Source organism: Mugil cephalus, chromosome 20 (genome assembly GCF_022458985.1).
Source record: "Mugil cephalus isolate CIBA_MC_2020 chromosome 20, CIBA_Mcephalus_1.1, whole genome shotgun sequence".
NCBI classification, from domain to species: Eukaryota; Metazoa; Chordata; class Actinopteri; order Mugiliformes; family Mugilidae; genus Mugil; species Mugil cephalus.
Genome location: NC_061789.1, coordinates 13,714,353 through 13,736,789, shown reverse-complemented (window position 1 = coordinate 13,736,789; position 22,437 = coordinate 13,714,353). Strand labels below are relative to the sequence as shown.

General features: G+C 43.6%; 3 protein-coding genes across 3 annotated transcripts; 1 reads left to right on the top strand and 2 right to left on the bottom strand.

Moving 5' to 3' along the window:
• Positions 1-1,922: 1,922 nt before the first annotated feature.
• Positions 1,923-9,458, bottom strand: LOC124998359 (jupiter microtubule associated homolog 1-like). The gene is made up of 5 exons (XM_047572694.1): positions 9,233-9,458; positions 6,709-6,851; positions 3,620-3,768; positions 3,243-3,267; positions 1,923-2,509 (listed from the first exon to the last, which is right to left on the bottom strand). The coding sequence occupies exons 1-5, from the start codon at positions 9,286-9,288 to the stop codon at positions 2,370-2,372; spliced, it is 513 nt and encodes a 170-aa protein (XP_047428650.1). The 5' UTR covers positions 9,289-9,458; the 3' UTR covers positions 1,923-2,369.
• Positions 9,459-9,941: 483 nt separating this feature from the next.
• Positions 9,942-15,135, bottom strand: LOC124997808 (small ubiquitin-related modifier 2-like). The gene is made up of 4 exons (XM_047571808.1): positions 14,975-15,135; positions 13,988-14,119; positions 12,290-12,361; positions 9,942-10,985 (listed from the first exon to the last, which is right to left on the bottom strand). Exons 1-4 carry the CDS (start codon positions 14,993-14,995, stop codon positions 10,923-10,925), a joined length of 288 nt encoding a protein of 95 aa, XP_047427764.1. The 5' UTR covers positions 14,996-15,135; the 3' UTR covers positions 9,942-10,922.
• Positions 15,136-15,728: 593 nt separating this feature from the next.
• nup85 (nucleoporin 85) lies at positions 15,729-22,383 on the top strand. Its single transcript, XM_047571801.1, has 19 exons — positions 15,729-15,936; positions 16,643-16,733; positions 16,813-16,969; positions 17,079-17,149; positions 17,235-17,278; positions 17,491-17,560; positions 17,683-17,804; positions 17,962-18,096; positions 18,653-18,775; positions 18,873-19,004; positions 19,102-19,208; positions 19,304-19,387; positions 19,894-19,959; positions 20,117-20,268; positions 20,394-20,511; positions 20,680-20,780; positions 20,988-21,139; positions 21,806-21,907; positions 22,181-22,383. Exons 1-19 carry the CDS (start codon positions 15,904-15,906, stop codon positions 22,277-22,279), a joined length of 1,959 nt encoding a protein of 652 aa, XP_047427757.1. The 5' UTR covers positions 15,729-15,903; the 3' UTR covers positions 22,280-22,383.
• The last annotated feature ends 54 nt before the right edge of the window (positions 22,384-22,437 follow it).

Below are 22,437 nucleotides of genomic sequence, written 5' to 3'. Positions count from 1 at the left end.
TTTAAATAAAAAGCCGCTCCCCGTAGAGGCCCGTGCGCACCGCAACGTCTTGGCAACCTCTCCGCGGCAGAAAGATGTCTTCCTGATCTCGAGCGACCTGCGCGTTACCTTTTTCCACGGTAGACGAGGGCCGCAACATACCTCGGTGCCACAGCCGTGTCTGCGCACCGCCCAAGGTTTGGCTCTGAATCAGCTGGGGCTGATTCTCACAAGGCAGCATGAAAAACTAAAAATACTTGCTTTTTTACTCAGGTCTGACTAACACCTAAAGTATGTGAGATTTAAGACAAACAGAGCATGAATGGTATAGTCAAAAAATACACTGTTTGGATAAGTAGGTGTGTACCAGATGCTCTAAATCATAGGTCTTCAACTGGGAAGGTACTGGTAGGAATCGCAAAATCTTTGGTTGATTAGACATTTTTCATTCATATATTTTCCGTAGTCACGTCTGGCACCTGCACGCGGCTCTGCCTTCTAGACCACATCGGCTCCGTAATGAGTCAGCAAACCATTCAATCAAAGGTATGGACCGATGTCGAGAAGGCTTAACTCGCGGTGATTGTAGCGCCATGTAGAATTTCAGGCGTCATTAGTTTTAACATTAACGAGCTCATTAAGAGGCGATGAGCTTCTGGAAAACACCTGGGTCCGTTTACCGATGCGGTTGTTTGCTTTGATGCTCATCACCGTTGCAGCGGGCCGAGCGAATCCCCGAGGCATCTGCAGAGCGGCCGTCCCTGGCATCTCGGCAACATGTGTTCGCCAGATAAGAAGCGCTCAGGCTGTTCAGGAGACGTGAAGGAAAACGTGGTACATCAGACCAGTTCACCTTTGTGTCTTTGTGATCTGGTTCTGGTGCACGTTGCGAAGTTTCTTGCAGTGAACAGGGATTAGCTTTTGGAATCCGGACCGGTCTGCGGCTACGCAACCTCGTAATGCAATGCACTGTGGCTTCGGACACCAGCGTTCTTTTTTGTCGGACACTTGGTTCGATTGCCACATAGACCGATAAATGGCCTTAGCTGCCCCTGTCATTGGTTTACTGCTTTTCCATCGTTGGACTACTTTTGATCGGCCCCCAAAACCACTCAACTCCTTCCTCTTGTCCCGTCTTCTAACACCTCATTCGAACTGATATGCGTTCATTACGTAGGGGCACTAGCTTCTCCCCGACTACAAAATTTGAATGCAGCATCATGGGTTAAACACAGGCTTCGTTTTGCACTTCACGATAAGTGCAGATACAAAATCTGTTCTCCAAATGCTGCAGCCCCGTCTTAGAAAGTAAATATAGTCCGACTTGATTGGTTTGAGTAGATTAAACAAAGCTCAAACTAACGGACAGCTGGAAAGAAAATATTTGTGTGTTCCTAATGACACTTAAAAAAAGTTTACACTGGCAGCAAATAAAGTCACATGTTAGCAGAGCTGCTAAAGGTAATGTTTGGTGAGGTTAGCAAGTATGGTCCGTATTTTATGGATCGCTTCTCACCCTTTGAATCTGACTTTCAAAAATCTCAACTGTGAACAAAACAAACCCCGCCAATATAAAACCAGGACCACTGTAAGGAGATCCAAATATCCGACGGATGATGTCATGAAAAGTCACTTTCTCTCTGGAGCTATCACGGTTACTCCGTCTGGGCAGGTTTCCAGTCCCAGAGTCTGTCTCTGCTCTCAACGGCCGCCGTTTTCAGGCTCCGTTTGACTGCGCATAAATAAAATTTGGCTTTTTGCTTCAAGACATTTACGCACATGGAAACTGAAATGAGAATTAACAGTACCCTTGTTTTTACGGCTGCAATCCTTTAGCTTCAACTTTTGAGTAATATCAGCTCCAGTTATTAGTCACCGCTCCTTCTACGCTATATCTCCATTAAAAAAAATTAAAAAAACAACATTAAATCAGCCACAGCAAATTCATATGAATCTTTATTGTATTTAGAAATCCACGCATCAAATCTTCACTTTTTTTTTCTCTTTACCATTTACAACAGGGGAGAATGAGGGGGCCAAGCTAAACGTCATGCCTTTCCCAGCAGGCTCAATGCACTACAGGATGGGCTGAAATGGAAATAGGAGGGGAGAATACATAAAGTGCTTTCAACAGTTTTTCTTCTTTTGATAGAAAAAAAAGGATCAAAACAAAAGGTTCGAAGGGTGAGGGGGGAGAGGACGCGAGGGCCCGTGGACGCGACGGCACGAGTGCATGTGAAGCAGGTGACTGTGAAATGCTGATGAGGAGGGAAGAAGAGAGAGTCGTGGGGGTGTTTTTCTTCAAAACATAAAAAAAAAAAAAAAAAAAAAAAAAAAAAAAAAAGCGTTCGAATTTAAAAAAAAAAAAAAAAAAAAAAAAAGGAGTGGTCTCAACCCAGGATGAGGCTGGACTTGCCGCCGGGTGGGTTTCTTCGGCCGCCCGTGGCTGCGTTGGCACCTCCCGACGGGGCAGAGGGCTCTGGCGTCTCCTGCTGCTCTTGCTCCTCTTGCTCCGCTTCGACGGGACACTCTACACAGCAACGACACGAGAGACGACGCGTGAGACTGAATCGTGCAATTTATCTTCATCTACAAGAGCCCATTAACTGCAGAGGTGCTGAACAAGACGAGAATCGCTTTGTTCTCTGGAAACAGTTTAGTTAAGTCTAATTGCAGCTAAGCTCGGCAAGTGTCGGGCTCTTGTTGTCCATTAGTGCCTGAATAACCGCAGCGATCTCACCCTAACCGGTGCTCTCCAACTTAAATGTTAGTAAGTAAGAGGAGCACTTCATTTGCAACCATTTTTAAATCCCCCCCTTATTTATATATTTATTTATTTTTAAAAACACTCGACACCAAACTATTCTGCGCTTGACAGCAGATGCGAAATGTGCTGCCGTGACGCCTGCATTAACTTTATATGAGCAGGCTGACTGAATGCGAGCGCGGATCCAGAAGCTCCATTATTTAATCCCTCCGTTCTGGAGCGAGACGACACGCAGCTGTCTGACCCGCTCTGTGGAACACGTTCGCGTCCAAAAGACAAGAGCATGTGTGGAAAGTTCGGAAAGAGCGGTCGAACCGAAACCCTGACTTTTTGTTTTTTTTTGGGAGCGGCGAGCGTTTAATTACCCGACCTGTTACAGCCTACCAAGGAGCTTTTCACCCAGTAATCTAAGTCATGCACTGCTGTTTAGGCACAGTCGGACAGAAACCTGAAAGCCATTTCATAAACAGCCGACAGAAGGGCTCAGAATACTCACCGTCGTTTTCTTGGCCATTTTCAACCTGAGGGTAAAAACACAAGATGAGATATTCAGATCAAACCGTGGAAGCAGATTTGTTGACGTGAGAACAATGTTCAGAGAATAAACTTGCTTAAATAGATGCCCCTATGGCTTCTTGAGTTATTCCAACAACAGTGAACTATCTGACCTTTATGATATTATATATATCTAGCAGGTGTTTACTCTGTGCTCGCTCATGGAAAGAAATAAATAAAACCTTAACAGGGATTAGAAATGTCAGCTGAGGACACATATCTCATAACACGCTGGGTCTGATTCAAACACACAGATAAATGCGCCCATCCTCCAACGAACCGTGCAGAACTGCGCCTAATCTACGATCTGTTTTGTACCTCTCGTCTCTGGTTCCACACCAAGGCGGCCCCGGAGTTGTGGATGGTTGTCAGTTCCGGTTCAGGGTTCTTGGGGAAAAGAAGAGGCTGCTGGCACCGCCTCAGCGGGGCCGAGGGCTCCCCGCACAGGGTCCCCGTGGGCGCGCCGGCTGTGTGGGTAAAGAGACAGAGACGCACCTTTTAAAACTGTGTTGTTGTTGTTTCCCCTTTTTCCCCCTGAACAGATTATATTAAAGCCAGAGAGGGAAGTGAAATGACAAAACATGAGTAAGGGCTTCAGAGCAGCAGAGTCACACCATATGGACGCTAATCCGGTCCCGTAACCCACGTGGCAACCGTGCGCACAACAAGATTCATCTTCTCAGATTTGACACAACATCAGCTTTATGAGGGAATCAAAAAAAAAAACACAAGGCAAAAATCACTGGGAACCAACAGGAAACATCACCAAATCCGCTTGGGTGTCGGCAACGGACCCAGAAATGCCCTGGAACGCTTCCAGGCAGAGGACCTGAATGCCAAAACTCACAAAAACCCTTTAGTGCCTGTATTCTCCTTGAGCAGAAAGCACATAAAACCCCGTGTTTGCTCGCAGCGGGCGAAGCAGGCCACACTAACCAAAAACCGCGTAAGGTAACAGCCATGGCCCAGAGGGCCCGGGGAGGGGACAGACCGTCTTTGTCATGAGGGAACAACGGCGCCCAAAGAAGCGAAGGAGTGGCCATTGTTGCTAATGGAGTGAAGTGAATCAGCGCTGTTGGGAGTCTCTGACAGACTCAGTAAAAGCTCCTTCATTAGCGGCTCCACGTCTCCCGGCCTGATCAATTCACGGCGCAGTGAGCAACGAATCCTTCTTTTCAGATATGAAATGGGAGAGGATTAAATTAAAGTGATGCGCAAGACGGATGCATTTACGTTGCCATCGCTGCAGCACATGGCCTCCTACTTAACTTTATGGATCTCATGGGTCCGAGGCATAACTCTAAACCCGGCGGTCAACAAGCGTCGAGGCAGGAAACAACAATCGTGAGCGGAGTGGGAGTCTTGGTTCCTCTCTCATTACAAAGTGCTCCTCGTGTGGACGGAAGATGAAGGCGGAGACATTCCTCCAGTCAATCACGGCTCTCATTAGAAGGCTTTATTTTTCATTCGGCGTCGGCACACACACAGGAAACTTGAACAAAGATAAGGGCGAGCTTAATTAAATATTAACCGACTATAGGAACTAGGGCGAGACGTTAACAGGCCGCCCGCCCTGCAGTCAAAAATAACTAAATAAATAAACAAAAAAAACTAAATTTGCATCACCCACATCTGTGAATCTGCGTTATCCAGCTCTAGTTTATATACAGAGCTTTACTGGAGAGTGTGTAGCCGATGTGTAACGCGCATTGTTTTTAACACCTCCAACACAAGATTAACACGGGCATGTTCCGTTGCTATGACTTCGCCGTAGTTTGGGAAGTCGGGAAGTGATCAAAGCAGCAGTTGCGCTACTAGTATCAGACTAGGCTGGTTAAATTCTAACAGAGACGCCCGGTCACCTCAGGAAACCAGGAAACAGGCTCATTCTGGACGGCATTTACCACTGATTTGGACTGTTGCATTCATTATTCCAAATATTTGCATAAACTCTGAACTGAATTTGTATTTTATTGTCATTAAATATCATTTAATTATTCTAAACGGTTGAGAAAAATCTTGGGGATATGAAGGACAAACATGAAGATCCATCTACTTAAAAAAGAAACAAAGCTGCAGAGGTCACACACAGGCCTACAGCAGAAATTAGCATCAACCAGCTGTATCCGTTAAAGTGGGACCACTACGAGACCTCGCCTCACCCCCCTGAATGTGACCTAGAACCGAGCGAAACAATGCGAGCAGGAAAAGGTTTTGCTCTACGGAGCTTCTGCCCGTTCAGGTCAGGAGCTGAAGTGACGGCTACAGGCCCGACGCTTCATTGTCCATACAGCCAGAAAATCTGATGCATCATGTCAACAGTTTTCTACAAAGAGGTCAGTGTAAATAAAAAAAAAAAAAAAAAAAAAACATGTGATCCCCGGCTTGTGAGTTACTTCACGGCCCTGAGCCGAAAAAGGGAGCCGCTCTGCCGCTGCTGCTGCAGAGCCCGAGTTTGTCTGTTTATGCGCTTTGGCAAATCTCTGAGCCTTAACCCGATGCTGACTGGCCGGAGGGAAAAATGAAGCGCAGACGCGCCGAGCGCGAGTCATGTTCGGCCAAACCTTTACAGGTGTCACTCTAAACACCCCGGCGTTCAGTCGCACTAATTTCATTTTTTTCCCCACTTTAACCCCTGCGGCTGTGAGCCTGCTGTGACCTTGAAAGCTCAGAGCCCTTTACAGACCTCCTCCGCTGCATTTTGCCTCGCGCCGCGTGACGAAAGTCTCCCCCCCCGCCTCCATACAAGGCCGCGCATTTCACCAATTGACACTCTTTCGCTAACCCGTTTTGTTTCCACTGAGGTCTGGTTCTCAACCTCAACCCAATTCGACAAAGCCCAGCTTCAAATTACCCTTATCCCAGTACTTGAGAGGTTTCGGGCATGACACTTGCGGGATGTTCTTTCTGACAACTTAAATGGAAAATTCTAAATAACACTTCAGTTTTCATCTTTTCCTAGATAAAGTTAAAAGAAAAAAGAAAAAAGAAAATAGACGAATTCCATGAGGCTTTTTGCTTACTTAAGTTGGGTGACCAGATGTCGTCTTTTTCCCAAACATGTCCTCTCTAAGACCTAAAAATGTGTCAAACTTCGTAACAACTTCAAACTCGTCCGGGATTTTGTTCTACTAGAGCCTCAAACATGTTTAAGTCAAATTTGCGTTGAGTTTATCCCTGCGTTTCTCCCACTTTTTCACAAACTCAGATTTGTTCCCCCTAACTTAAGGCTTCTGGTACTTTTCTCCAATTTCACAAGATTGAAGCCGACCTGCAAACGCGCTCGTACGTCGTCTGTAGCACAAACCACAGGCGACGTGATCTTGTAACTCTAAACCCGAAAGCTTTGATTCCCTTAGCTGCGAAAAAATGTGACATGGCAAATAAACTACGCTGGGTCGCGTTACTTGGCGGATTGTTCCTCCGATGAGCGTGAGGGTCCTCGGGTTCTGCGAAGATGCTTGAGGCCATCTTGTTCTTGCGCTGGGGAGTCGTGTTGTCATCTGTGCCAAAAGAGATGCTGGAGTCCCCGCCTGGTGGTCGTAGTACCCTGGAGACCATGAAATGACAGATTGTTGGTTGAGTGACATCCTTTCCCACCGTGCTCCCAATCCCCCCCACCCCTAAACTAAAACACAAGGCCCGTGCGTCAGCTGCGCGGTTAAAAATAAAATAAAATCAATATTCAAATAAATCATGAGCACGCTGCAAGCTACGTGCAGCCTCCTTCCTGCTCCACCCTTATCCATTCATACAAAGGCCGCGTGCACAAAAGCGCCCGTGATAGCAGCGAGGTCTCTAAAGCTGTGGCTATCGGCCTTTCTGACAGACAGTCGCAATCTCTGCCCTGCAGCTGACTCCAGTCGCACATAATCACATAGTTAGCCGGCTAGCTGCCGTCTGCTCCAGCGCGGATTCCTTTGCGGTGACACACCAGGGGTCGGTGTCCATTTCTGGTGGGGTTATTGTGCTATTATTAAATGAATAAATCTAATATGCTCACTTGGGGGCTAACGCTGCACATCAGAAGCGAAAGATCTGAGGCCTAAAGTTAATATGGGTCATGTACCCCGTCGGACCGCACGCGAAAAAAAAAAAAAAAACAAAGCTCACTTTCCACAGACATTCCTCCAGCCACATGCTGAACAAAAGGAACGCAATAACGAGCAGGGAAGCCCTTTTTTCTCTCTCGCTGTGCGTGAAGGACAGTTGGGGCGGAGGACAGACACAGACGGGCCTGCGAAGCCGTTGCCGGACCCCTCCCTCTTTTCCAGCAAACTCTCCTCTCCACAGAGTCCCTGAAGCCACCAGCTGACACACTAAGCAGCTGTCCGAGGGCCAGGCAGGCAGATGGAGACCAAATAAAAAAAAAATAAATAGAACCCCAACAACTTTGCTCTTGAAGCACGGCTACAAAGAGAGCAACCGCAACACAGAGAATCCGCGCCGCGTGGATTTTTCTCAGTCTTCTTATATGCGCACGCTTTTGGCTGTGACAGTAATGCCTAAACCAGACTTCACCTCCTGGCCAGAGAGGATGAGCTCATGCTTTCCACACGGATTGCGACGGAAAAAAAAGAAAAAAAAAGAAAAGCTTTTAGCCGCCTGGCAGCAGACCCCACCCTGGAATGAAACTGCAAATATTATCAATGAAGCGGGTACAGGCGTTTGGAAGCTGCAGGGCACTTTGGAGGCAGGTGAAGCCAGGGCAGACAGACAGACAGCAGAGCTCCAGAGCCAAAGATGGCATGTGTGATAAGGGCAGAGCAGGAAGGCCTTTGATGGCCTACTAAAGATTTTTTTTTACCCTAATGCTTCCCAAGTAGCTGCTCTACGGATCCCCTTCTGGTCAGCCAGAAGCAGAAATGACCAGCAGATCGTAGGGGAAGGGAGGGGGGGGCAAAGAGCTAAGGAAAGATTTACAGGCTTAGCTAGCTCAAAGCCCCCCACCCAAGCCCCTGCATCACACTCACAACAGCAGGCGACTTCAAAAACGCTCGGTGATCGACCGACATTTGACGTGCTCGCGTCAGATTAACACCGCCAGTCTCCTCTTCAAAAAAGAAAAGCATGCGCCTCATTTTTAAGGGAAGGACGCATTTTCTTTGCGCTCTTCTGCAAAAAAAAAAAAAAAAAAAAAAAAAAGGGGGCAGGAATGCACCGCGCCGCTACGCATCACTTACAGGAAGGGAATGACCGCATGCTCGGTGGATGAGTCTTAATGCGTTTTTCTCCCTCAAAGTAACCCCTTAAGCAAACATTTTTGCTTCGCAAGTCGGCTCGGATGGGTCGAACTTGAGACCGCGCCGCATGACTTCTTCTTCTCAACTTTCATTCCCGGCCCTGATCTGCGATAATCCAAATAATGATAATGACAATAAAAAATAAAAAAAATGACACATGCAGATTCGAGTCTAGGATCATTTCCGCGTAATCAGTCACTTGTTGGGCGGATGAAGTCGTCCCGCGTTTCACACAAACAAACAGAAACGTGCAGATAACATTGTGCGCAACTTCAAAGAGCAACATTTACAAATGACAACACAAGAGGAGCTTGAGCTACAAAAAAAAGTTATATACTAGTCGGTAACCGTAAAAAAAAACTCACTTTACGTATTTGTCCACTTCTACTAAAAAAATACGGGGATTTTTTTCTTTTTTTTTTCTCTCTCTCTCTAACTAAAATACCCGAAGCCCACGCAGGCTAACGCAACTAAGTGTAGCCAAAGGCTGTGGCGCATCAGTCACCCAATAAGATTAACTCAATTAGCAAGACTATGTGACAGTTCAGCTCAATCCAGAAAAATCCCTCCCCAGCGGATAGAGCCAGGTAGGAAGCAAACAGCCAGAAAGAGAGGCTAGCCGAGAGGCTTGCCCGCATCCCACTTCTTTTGTTCCTCCGCGAAAAAAGGTTTTCGACTCCTTTTTTACCTGGAACTGCTCTTAGCGCCGGGCTCCATTCCTTTGTAGGTGGTGGTCGTCGTCATGTTTTAGGAGTTCTAAGGTGTCCGGGTGGTAAAAAAACAAACAAACGAACAGTCAATGAAAAACTAATCAAGAAAAATCCTCCTCCTTGCCCGCAGGGATGCGACGGGATGTCGACTGACTCCACCCGACTCTGAAAAACATAACGAAGACCAGATCCGAGGGTTCTGCGGTGCCAGCCCACGAGACCCAGCCCACCAGCCCTCGGCGCGCTCTGATTGGACAGAGCGCCACGGAACTCTTCTCTGATTGGACAGAGCACCGCGGAACTCTTCTCTGATTGGACAGGGCGCAGCGGAACTCTTCTCTGATTGGACAGAGCCTCATCGGTCGCCCCTCTTGTTGGTGGCAGGTCTGATTCATGCCAGAGACCGTTCAGCTGAGTCCACATCCCCTGGGATTTATTTCCTTCTGCTTTTTATCCATTAGCATTAATAATAAAAACATATATACATATATATATATATATATATATATATATATATATATAAAAAAAATTCAAACTGCGACTCAAGATTTAAGAAAAACTTTGGGCAAAGTTTGACTTTTATCTGCGAAAATACTGGAATCAAACTCTAGTCTTAAAAGTCAATGTAATTACTGAACCACTATTGTTATAACATATTGCGGAATAATGTAAAGCAAACAAAATAAATGAAAGTTTGGAAAAAAAAGACAATAGCTTTATTTTAACAGGCATGTTTTTAACAATACAGATGTTTGTTTAAACTGAAACATCTCTTCAGGCTTCCCAAAATCTGAAGTGGCCTAGTAAAATGATTAATCAAAATCTCTACACATCTACTCCTATATATATATATTTATATATATAAAAAAAATGTATAAAATCATTTTTTTTTTTTTTTTAATGAAGATCACCAAGACCAAATTATAACCTAGCCCCACTTCCAGACTAGAAATGCCAGCCCCAGAATTGTACACCTTAAAGAGACACTTTACCCTTAGTATACCCGTTTTCCCTCTGAATGTTAGTGCTATTTATTCATCTAGATCCTTTTGATGGGATTTACTGAGTTTTTTGTAGATAAAACATGCATCTAGAAAGAAAATCCAGCGTGAATCTGCATAAAACAAGGCCTGTGTATTAGTTTGTTCATTTGAGCATGACAAGCAAAACCAAACCAATCTAGATGGATTAATAGCACTATGGGTAAAAGGAGTAGCATGTATATTAAACTTGTTGGGGGAACTGTCCCTTTAAGAACAGATTTGTTTAACACTGACCAAGCCTAGCCCAACCGCATTCGATCATTGATGTCAGCTGTATTACATCTCACTCTGTCACCAGTCCACGTCTTCATCTTGAGAACAAACCCCACCGAACGGGAAGGCAAGTCCTTAACTTTTACCACATTAAGGCATGAACAAACAAAACCTGAACTCAAGGCGATCTGGATGTGGTTTATGTACAAAGACAGAAAAGTAACAGGGGCAAGAATGAAAATACTATACAGCAGGTATGTGTGGCAGAGAAATGAAAACTTCTTCTGCGTGGAATTCCGTTGAAATGACCCAACAGTTGTAGTAAAGAAGCAGCCGCTGTGTGTCACAGGCCGGGGGGGGCGGGAGTCGGTTGTGTGTGTTGAGGAGGATGCTGGTGGTTGCACGTGGTTGATTAAATCAGGCCTCCTGTCTGTTGTTGAAACACATCAATCGTATCTTCGTCTTCCATTTCCAACTGTTAAGAGAAAAAGAGGAGACAACTAAGTATCATTAAGAAAATGGTGATGGGAAAAGAGGAGCAAGAGAAAATGCCATTGTCAGGCAGTTGTGTTATATGTGCTACAAGGGGTGACAGTGTGCTCAGTCAAATTTGTTGTTTGCATGCATAAAATGGAAATACTGTCACCGAAACGACACACCGCGTTTGCATTTGGCTTCAATGACGACCTCCGCTAACACTGCAATAACATGCAATAACACGCAGGACGGGGGGGCTCCTCAAACCAGAAACTGAAGTGAGCATAACTGGCATGTCTGCGACTAAACAGGCTTAGTGTGTTCTGGCAGTCCTGCGGCATTTACAGACTCACTGTGTCAGCGCTGTCACTTGCGCGAAGAACTCGAGTGTAACACTTTAAATCCTACAGGCACCGTAATATAGTGTACAGCAAGTTCGTGTCCTCCAAATGTATTTGTCAAGACTTCATGACCAGTGCGTGTGTGTGTATTTAAACGAACGCTTTTGACATGGTCCAGAAAAGAAAAGTAAGAGAACTAAGCGCACTAAAACATGAAAAGGCATCGGAGAGAGTGAACAGAATTCACATGCTCCTCGGGCGCTCTCATTTCCTGAGTTCCAAAGTAATTTTTCCGACTGTGGTGCGTTCGTGTGTTTTTAAGATGGAAATAACACGGATGCAGCAAAGTGCTGACAGACGTTGTCAGTATTTCGATGACAACAAAGAGCGAATAAATCTCTGCGTAGTTTGGGTTAGGGTCATGTTTCACGTAATGGATTTCTAGTATAATATCCCTGCACTAAATCCCCCTTCATGACTGTTATAATGTTTATGTTAACGGCGTGAGAAAAGTGGCAATTCAATAGCACAACTGTTTTGCAGGATTTAGTTTGTGGTGCTGAAAACTGTGTTGTCAAAATAATAGAAACATGTGTCAGTAAGATACAGGTTTCAAACAAATGCTGAATATCATAACAATATAATAACATGAAGTCAAGTACTAATGCAATTATATTAGAATGCAATTACTTTTACCAGCATAGCTCGTGTGCCAAAACTTTCTCAGATTTCCCAAATAGTTGGAAAGCAAATTTTCCCAGTCGGTAGCTCACTTTTCCAATTATTCCAACAAGACATGAATGCACCATGATATGCACATCTTTCTGGTTAAGCATGGTGAATTTGAAGGTACATGAAATATGTTTGAGGGCAACGCAGTGTCCTTTCAGTAAGCTCACCCCGATAATTCAGTTAATCGTTTAGAGCAGGTAAAGTCATTTCTTGGAGGCTTCAGTCTTACCTGTGCCGGTGTGTCTGTCTCATTTATTGGCTGTCCGTCAAATCTGAACCTGATTTGCCTCATCGACAGTCCCTGAAATGAGAAAAGGAATGTTATGATTTTACTAAAGATTCAAGAAAACAAACCCCGTTCTTACAATGATTTAAAATAAATAAATAAATAAATAAATACATAGAACGGCGTATTAAGAATGTTACTGTAGGCTGTAAATTCAAGGGTGCTTTCAATCATTCAGAATTTAATTTGGGAGTTTTAACATGTATTTCTGTTTGGGGTTTGTTGCAATGTTGTAAAAAGTGGAGCCTTTCATGAAAATAGGCAACCAAAAGCCAAGAAAAGCAGCAAAGCATGTATTCCCTCGTTTAAGATATGTCTGATAAAATTTGTGGGTTGTAGGAAAATGTGATGCAGTGAAACACAGGCGAAGGAATAATGGAAAGCATCTGTGCTCGCTGTAGTTTTAAAAAATGAGCTGCATGACAAATGTGTCTTTTCCTCTGCTTGGAGTCCAGGGAATAGACAGTATTGGAGTTGGGTTTCTAGTCTTCCAGAAAGTTGTTTGACTTTCAGATGAGGACAAATATCAAATGTTGTTTTCTTTTAGATATTTCTGTCTAAACTTTTAAGTCTTTCAGCATTTAAACGTTATCAACAAAGCCTCGGAATTGATTTTGTAGCAATTTAATCAGAGCTGTAACCAGTACGAACTGAACTGGCACTCGCTCCAATGTTAGCTCATTAGAATAAGCCACTGGAAGACGCACGCCATAAAAATGCTTCGCCGGAGATTTAGTTCAGACTGCTGAAAGAACACGTTAAAAGGCTCGTGATTGAAGTAGAATCTTCAACGTAGATAAAGGACGCTGGTTGGGAAGATGAGAGAGACGCACCGTAAAGCCTTAAGATGGGCTTTTTAGCTAATGAGAGAAGATTTACACAGACTCTGTAGCGCTATCTGAGAAAGCGCTTGATCATAGGCAATGAATAATAACCTTCAGGAAAAAATGACAATGAGTAATTAGTCTAGAATGAGAATCATTTAAAAAAAAAAAAAAAATCAAACTATCATCATTTTATGTTTGACCTTTGCCACTGCAAGGTCTTTAGATGCCTTGTATGAAACAAGGCTACTGTATTAGGGACTCTAGTAGAAACGCTAAATATCTACCCTAATGTAATATCCTCATGACGAATGAAAAACCTTCTCACCACATCATTCGTACCGGTATGTTAAGACATAGCTACTTGTAAAGCAGAAAGCTGCATTTAACGGTGACAGAGTGCATGTGTGATAAATGGCCTGCAAGGGCTACAAAAATTTGACTTTCATCACAGCCTTCTTGGTCTTCGAACGAGATTAAACATGTGGAAGCATCAAAGTTGTTTCATCTGAGACATCAACTAATTCCAATAATTATTTCCATACGACATTGAGGCAGCGTAGCGCTTTGAGAGTCGTGCTCCGTGGTGGGAAAGCAGCTGCCCTAGAAAATGTTATCATGTTCAAGCCTTTCTGATGGGCGTCGTCATTGAGGACGATTGAAACTGTCTTTCCGAAGTGAAAATAGTGTGTACCGCGTGCCTATGTCCCAGTTTGTAAACCATTGCTTAAAGAAATTAACCTTTCGACACGATATTGAATATTCCTGAACAATCAGCGATGTGTTAGTTTGTGTGTTGACGCTGGGCCGTGCCCACCTGTCTCTCGCAGTAGGCCTTCATAAGCTTTATGAGCGGCGTGTGTCTCTTGATCTTGAACTGCACTACAGATCCATCCTGACCTGCTACCTTCAGGTTTATGTGTTCATTGTTTTCTGTCTTCACCGCTTCCTGAAGGAGAAAAGGAAAGAAAAACAAACAGAGTGAGCATGGATACGCAGGGAATCGGAGCTGTAATTATGATTCATTAGTTATAGGCCCCTCAAGCTGTGTGTTTGAGAAAAAAAAAAAACATCTCCACTCCATGAACCAAAAATACCACAGTGGTTGCAACTTTACAACTAGTTGCAAGGAGCTGCACATTTCTCTCTGTCATTATGAACCACACAGCTCAACCCATTCAGTGCTGTATTATAAACTGTGGCTGACAATGTAACAAAGATGTTGTAGTGATAAAATAACGAATTTAAATTTAAGAAACCACCACATTTAGATATATGCAAGTTCAGATATGCAACTGAATGATTCCTAAATTAATTTTATAGTAAACTTCTACATTTTCTCTGTGGTGCATTTCTCCTTTGTTTACATTTTGTCTGCACAAGCAGCACATGGCCCAGACTGATATCAGCCCAGAGATTATCCAGACAAATACTGGTGGTTTATAACAACTGTAACTATTATAAGGCTACTGAGTGCACAAACTCTCCCCCAGATGCACAAATCAACACTCACACACTGGCAGCATGAGGCATTCAGACACACAAATACACAAATTGAGACATGCACTGAGGATGACACCGGCTGGTTGGCTGTGCGATCAAGCACAAAACGATCTGCGCGCCTGTGAATGCGCGTTCACAAACCTTCCGGTCTAAGTAGGTATAGCCAGTAGTTGAATTTTAGCTCGCAACTTAAAAAAACACACACAATACCGAACATGCAGAAATGGCCATTTTCTATGAAACCCTTTATCACAGATCCGGTGAAATAAACTGGTTTGTTAATACACTGTAAACCACTCACCTTTGGTTTTTCATCAGCCATGGTCACTCTTTTGGCGCTTCTCTTGACTGCCACACAAAGAATACGAGTACGCGCACGTGCTCGTGCCTGCTTAAATTATTCTAACTGAACGTGCGCGGCCATGTGTTCGTGCGCGTCCACAGCGACGGGCGTTGAATGGCTAAAAGTAGTCACGAGGGTGAAAGCGCAGTCTGGACATGGGCGGGAGAGTCCCAATGCGCGTTAACGAGACAGGCAGTTTCACATGCACGCGCACAGCGATATTTTGCCTTTTGTTTTTCGGATTAAAGGGACAACTGTCCTTCTATGTGCACCCTATTACTCTGCTAACGTCATATCAATGTTGCATGGATCAGTCGACATCATTACAGAGTACAATAATCATACGAGGAGGGCGACATCTCCACCTTTTGCTCCTCTTTTTATTTTAACCATTTAAATCCCAGCGGCCATCTTGTTTTTCTGTCTAATGATGAAGATGTATGCTAGAAAACTGAATGATTACTTTTACGTACGCAAAAAAATCTCGTTTAAGTCATGTCGGTATACAGCACTATTTCTTTGCAGACTCTGATAAAATATTTGCACGATAGACGTTTACGTGGATAACAAACACAAACAGTTCGGTAGTTTTGTGCTACTCCTGTCCCATGGGAGAAAACGCTTCTCTAAAGTTTAAGAGTTCATTATTTGTGTGTTTTTTATATTTGAATATCGCGACAAAGGCGTTTTCAGCGAGAAGCGCCGACGATGGAAAAACAGGCAAAAAGAAGGGCAGTCTGGTACGTCACAGCACATGCGCCACGGGGGCTTTCGACCGAAAGTCTGAGGCGCGTAAGCGGCACCTGACCGCTGCTTTGGATAACGGCATGGTTACAGCGAAATAGTTCGTAATTTAAGTTATATTGTATTCATATTACTGTTTCCTGATGGAGGAAGTTGACGTTGACCCACCAATTACTGTAAGTGGTTGTTTTAGCTGTTTTTTTCTCTGTACTACAACTGAATGTCACTGCTAACAAGCTAACTATATCGCAACGGTTTTTTATTTCAAAGTTGGATAATTACACATTATAATACAAACAAGTCTTAATGGCATAATAAGCACAAAACTAGCAGGCGAATTGAAAATGGTCTATCTCAAACAGTGGTTAATTAAAGTTGAAGTCCACTCAAACTACGGACAGTTTGGGGTTGAGAAAATATGGGACATTTTCTAAAATTTGCACTGTAAAAGTTGAATGAATGAACGTCTCAGTCACTACTCCACCTATCACCTATCCACTGTAATACGTCTGGCTTTAAATGCATATAAACATTGCAACTTTTAATTCATTATAAAGATGCCAAAAATAATAATAATTACCTACGTGAATAAAAACGAAAATGTGACATTGCAGTACAGTCTGTTAGTTTTTAAATAAAAGCAACAATTATAAATAATGATAATAAAAAAACAATAATTCAGTTATAATAAAAGTGGGAATTTAGTCGAAATGTAATTCTATGCTTCAGTGCATATGGGGTTTAAGATGTTATGGGGAACTTCAGCTAAATTTTCCTTTGACTGTCGATTAAACATTTTTGTTTGCATTCCAGGCTTTAGATTTCTGCAAGGAGGTTTCTAATAATAATAATACTCATTGTGTCCCTCCTCTTTCAATACAGAACATCCCAGCAGTCGGTGATGGGAAGCACATGGGATTTGCTTGGGGTCCAGGTGACATTCTTGTGTATGAGACCCAACACAAAGCATCAGGTGTGTAACCGGTATGTCTTTCCACTCTTATGCCTGTTGCTTGTGGTCTTCCCTTAACATTTTCTGCCCTCTCTTTCAGGAACCTCTAGGTCAGGTTCTTCCTTCATCCACGAGGTCAGGAAAGACGAGGACATATATTCTCCAATTTTACGCAAACTCTTCAATGAGTCACATCACATCTTTGTTGGACTTCAGACGATTAAGGAGGATCTTCCTAGCAAGACCAAGAAACCCCAGTAAGGCTACATGACGCTCTCTTTGTAATTTAAAAAATTCAAAACACCTGCATGACAAGAGATTTTTATCTTAAACTTAACTTAAGTTTATCTCTGCCTTGCACCTTAGGTTTGTCAGCATCAGTAAAAACTATAGATCAGTGATCAGAGCCTGTATGGAAGAGCTCCAACAAGCTGCAAGTAAGAATTTAGAAAATTCGGATAATTCTTCATTAAAGTGTGTTACTTGTGGCTGAATAATTTGCCTCTTTTGTCTTTTCTACAGTTTCTACCAAAGATGCTGAGGAAGCCACGCGGTATGGAAATCAGGCATGTATCACTACTTTATGTGTATCTGTGCTACAACATGCAACAACATTATTTCTGTAAAAGATTGACTAAAATCATTATCATGCGGATTAAATTCTGACATTAAGTTAATGGGCAGTTCTTGCTGAGTTTGTAATGAAGAAGACGTGTTGAGTCAAATGTACTTTAGACTCTTCTGTTTCCACACTAACCTTATTCTGTTGTTTTATCAGGTGTCCATTCTCTTGGCCACTGAACTGATCTGGAATCTCTGCGAAGTTCTGTTCATCGACGCTGCTCCAGGTTAGAATCTTACTTTGTGGTTAATTGTGCCTCTTTTTTTGATGGAATATCTTTTGTCACATCGTGATTATCAAAGGGAAGGAAGGGGGAAGAAATAATGTGCAACGCGTGTGTATTTTCAGCCGGCTCCCTGTTACTCCATCTCCTGGACTGGGTGAGGTTACACAAGGCTGACGTGTATGAGAAGGCCAGAGAGGTGCTGCAAAGTGAAAGTCCTGCTGAGCACAAGGACTTCTGGGATGTGGTAGGTCCAACACATATACACACTTCTCTCATTTATTGATTGTTGCAAGGTGTTTTCTCTTCATCAAGGCCGAATTTGCCCATAGTTTTTATTTTGTCGGATTTGGAGAACAATGCTAGATCTTGGTCATCACATGTGTCATGTCTGTGCTGTGCAGGTGGTGAGTTACGTGCTGCAGGGAAAGTTGGAAGAAGCCAGACAGATGCTCACGAAACAGGCCAACCGGCAGCCTGCAGCCAAGAACATGTACAAACTGATGGACTCCTTGCTGAGCAAGATGCCTTTCTATAATGTAAGATCTTTTTTTATTTTCGACGATTTATTTTCTGTTGGAGGCTTATTTATTTCTCCGCTGTCAGACTACTGTGGTGCATAACACAGGAAATGAAAAAAAAGTTTAAAAGTCACAGACATCAGCTGCAGAATCTGTCTCATTTTGCTTTTCAGTTGATTTTAGATCATCTCCATCTAATTCTGTAATTTGTTGAAATGGCTTTTGCGATGAAAGCTCTCTAGGTTTGATACAACAGATCTTCCTGCCAATGCAAACATGGTAGATCTGTGGTAGATCTGTAAACTGAAATTGAAATAAGAAAGATTAATCGTAAGTCTCTGCAAGTGAACACAATCAGTGGCCAGTTGCTGCACTTTGACATGCCTCTGTTACTTGATTGTAAGAATGTTGTCCAACCTGCCTGACTGAAGTTCCTGACTGGAAAATCTTCTTTATATATATCATTCAAATGATGCAGGAAAAACATATTCATGTTCATCCAGGTCACAGACTTTCTTGTTACAGTATTAACAAAATATCAGACCATAAACCAACCTGTGTCATACTCCCTCAGCCTGCTGGAACTCAGACACTGACAGAGTTTGATGTGAAGTGGAGGCACTGGCACGAGGAGGTGGACCGCTGCCTGCAGGACAACTCGTTCGCCAGCAACCACCACCTCGAGCTCATCTGCAAGGTTAGTGGAAACGTTGGGCTTCTGTTCCTAGGCTTGAATTTTATCAATAAATATAATATTTAAGCCTTTTCCTACCTGTGATTTCGTTTAACTTTAGATCCTACTGGGAGACGAAGACACGTTGCTGGAGTGCAAAGAACTGCTGAGCACCTGGTACCACTTCCTGGTCACTAGACTCCTCTTCTGTCATCCCACAGTCAAACCCACTGAGTTACACTACTACGCACAGGTACGCCATATTCTGCACCACTCAGCCACCACCATCCACACTTACTGCTTGTGTATTACTGGTGGTCACTGTCTGTTTGTGTGATTGTGCTCCACAGTCATGCCTGACCATGTTCCTGGACTTGAGGAGTGCCCCAGAAGCCCTGGATAGCATCCTGCTGGCTGCCTTTGAGTTTGACATTCATCAGGTCATCAAAGACTGCAGGTAAGACGAGAGGATTTGCATCTAGACAGACACGCACACATATAGTGTGGTCAATAATCTTTAACTCTTCCCTATGGTGTCTTGTGTCTCCTCAGCATTGCTCTCAACAACTGGTGGTTTGTGGCCCATTTGACAGATCTGTTGGATCACTGCAAACTCCTCCAGTCTCACAATCTACAGTAAGGATGGTGTTTGGCCGTATTTGTACTTGTGCACATTATTATTCTTCAGAACACAAACTTGGCCATAACTCATATCATATGATGTATCATATGTGATAAATATAATAGAGTGTAAAAACCTTTATTTGTCACTCAGTGGGAAAGATTAGTCATGTTTTTGTACGACATCTCATTTCCATCCAGTCCTCAGTTACTACATGACTTTTAATACAAACGCACCACTTCCTCTATCAGTTTAAAGGCTCTGTAGAGCAGTAGTGGCCAACAAAGTGTGGTAATCAGAGTGAACAGATCAAATGCCAAGCGTCACTGGCAGTTCCATTACACATCAGTGTTTTTCACTTGATCAGAGGTCATGACCCTGTCATAATGTTATGGCTGATCAGTGTATTCTATGATCAGACGTCTGCAGTTTGAGGGTTGGCGGAGGTGGATCTGTGGCCAGACGACAAGATGACACATTCATTTATGTAACATTTACCACATGTTTCCTGTTTATTCAGCTTTGGCTCCAACTTGAGAGAGTTTCTGCTCCTGGAGTACGCGTCTGGTCTCTTCACTCATCATAGGTATGTTCATCTATGGGAATTTCACTGTGTCGTGTATCTGCCCATTTCAAGAGTAAAAAAAAATAAATAAAGAAAACCATCATGATCTGATCTGATCTATTCTGCCATTGCCTTATATAATGTTTGTTTTCTTTTTGGGTGTGTATTTTGTGTGAAGTCTTTGGCAGTTGGCTGTGGACTACTTCGACCACTGCCCAGAGTTTGGCCGCGTCTACCTGGAGCTGCAGATTGAGCGCGTTCCTTTAGACACGGAGCGCAAAGCCCTCAAGGTGCTCAGGATCTGTGAGCAGAGGCAAATGTCAGAGCAAGGTAACGCGTTATTCCCCTCCCCCCTCATTTTGTGTCTCTCTGTGTTGCACAAGCAAGGAGTTAAAATAGTGTGTTTTCAGCGGACAGCTGAGTCTTAAAACATTTCGTTTCTTGTCGTTATCTAGTGAGGAGTATCTGTAAAATCATGGCTATGCGCGCTCTAAGGAACAACAGGCTGGGTTCGGCTCTCTCCTGGAGCATCAGGGCCAAAGATGCTGCCTTTGCCACCCTCATTTCAGAGAGGTGAGTTTCCTTAAAGCACTCACTTTAATCTGCAAGGAGCAAATCACAGCAGTGTGAGGGATTACATGTGGGTAACTGAAGACGTGCCAGCACTGTAGTTTAAGAGATCTAGCTCAATCACAGCTATGCAACTTCCTAGAATAAATATTTCATAATGGTGTGTGTTAGGTTCTTGCAGGATTACTGCGCCAACGGGACCTTTTCTGATCTGGATTTGATTGACAACCTGGGCCCGGCGATGCTGCTCAGCGACAGGCTCACATTCCTTGGTATGCACAGGGAGCACGCACTGCAGCATCAGCTGCTCCACATTTGACTTTGCATCACACTGCATCACCCTCACAAGTCCAGTGCACGCGTCAGTCGAGAGGGACACACCGAGGGGCGGATTTCCTTCCTTGTTCAGAGCGCCGCACAGAAACAGACGTGTCACGTCTCCGTCCTGTCTGAAAACATTGCTCTCTGTTCCCTCCCAGGGAAGTACCGTGAGTTCCACAAGCTCTACGGAGAGAAGCGCTTCAGCGAGGCCGCCAAGCTGCTCCTCTCCCTCATGACAGCCAAGATCGCTCCCCGAAGCTTCTGGATGACTCTGCTGACTGACGCCCTGCCGCTGCTGGAGCAGAAGGAGGTCGGTCAACATCAGTCATTCACTGCACTGATTTAAAAAAACAAAACAAAAAAAAACAGGCTCAGTATCAGCCACAACGTTAAATCTTATGGATGTTATTTAGACATGTACCATCCACCTAGACCAGATCAGACACCCTCACTCTAATAAATATACGGACATAAATCCAGATTAAAATGCTGCGATATTTCTAGTGTTTATGTCTGATTTCAGCTCCTAGTCTCAATAAAACCTCATTATTTTAGTCTTCTTGTCTCCAATAGATCCCACTGGTCATCTGTCCATGTGAATGACAATAATTTAGTTGTGTTGATGTTCCTTGTACTTGTTTGCCTTGTACATGTAGTGAGTGAACAATTAACATGTTAAAAAAGGCCTAATCTACAGAAGTCCCGCCTCATTGAGTAGATATCAGTGAAACTTAAACATGGTAGTCAATTGGAGATAAATCATTTTTTTAAAATGATTTTTTCCTTCCATTCACTACCATACATATTTCCTCCAAAATAAGGTCCCATTGTTCTGGGCTAGTACGGCGTGACTTTGCCTCTCTGTTGTCATGGTGATCACCTTCACGGTCAACGTCAGTCCCGTTAACAGCAGGAACCTGCGCCGCTCGTCATGTTTGCTCCGTCGATATTCATTCAGACGATATCTTCTTTCCAGGTGATCTTTTCTGCAGAGCAAACCTACGAGCTCATGTTCTGTTTAGGGGAGCTCACCTCCTCGATGAGCACCACAGCTCCTGGCACAGACAGGCCCATGCAGGTATGCATATCCTCAACCACTCCTAACAGATCTAATAACTCTAAAATCCTTTCCAACAGCTACTTCAGTTCAGCTCTTAGCGTTTTCCTGTTTATATATTAAGAAGCCAGCTAAATAGACACCTATATTACAGGTTATTAATGTTCACTTTACCTTTATGATAAATTCTAGAGAGTAGTTTACCCCTAATCCCCAAACCCGGTCCTGTAAAGTTTCTGTGTTTAAGACGTACAGTCTGCTTCGCCTCTTATTTAAGTGTATTTGTCATTTCAGGAGGAGGACATAGAGCAGACCAAAGTGGAGCTCCTGAGACTGGCTCTGGCCAGGAATCTGGCTATGGCCATAGTCAAAGAGGGAACTATAGAAACATGAAGTGGGACCTTGAAAAGAAAGCTCTTCTTTTTGCATTTTTGTACTGTACATAAATATCAAAGAAATCAACGTGTGCTGTTTGATAATAAAAACACTTTTCATGACATTGACTGAAATCTGACTTTTGTGCCATCCTTTATTTGGAACACGATATCAAA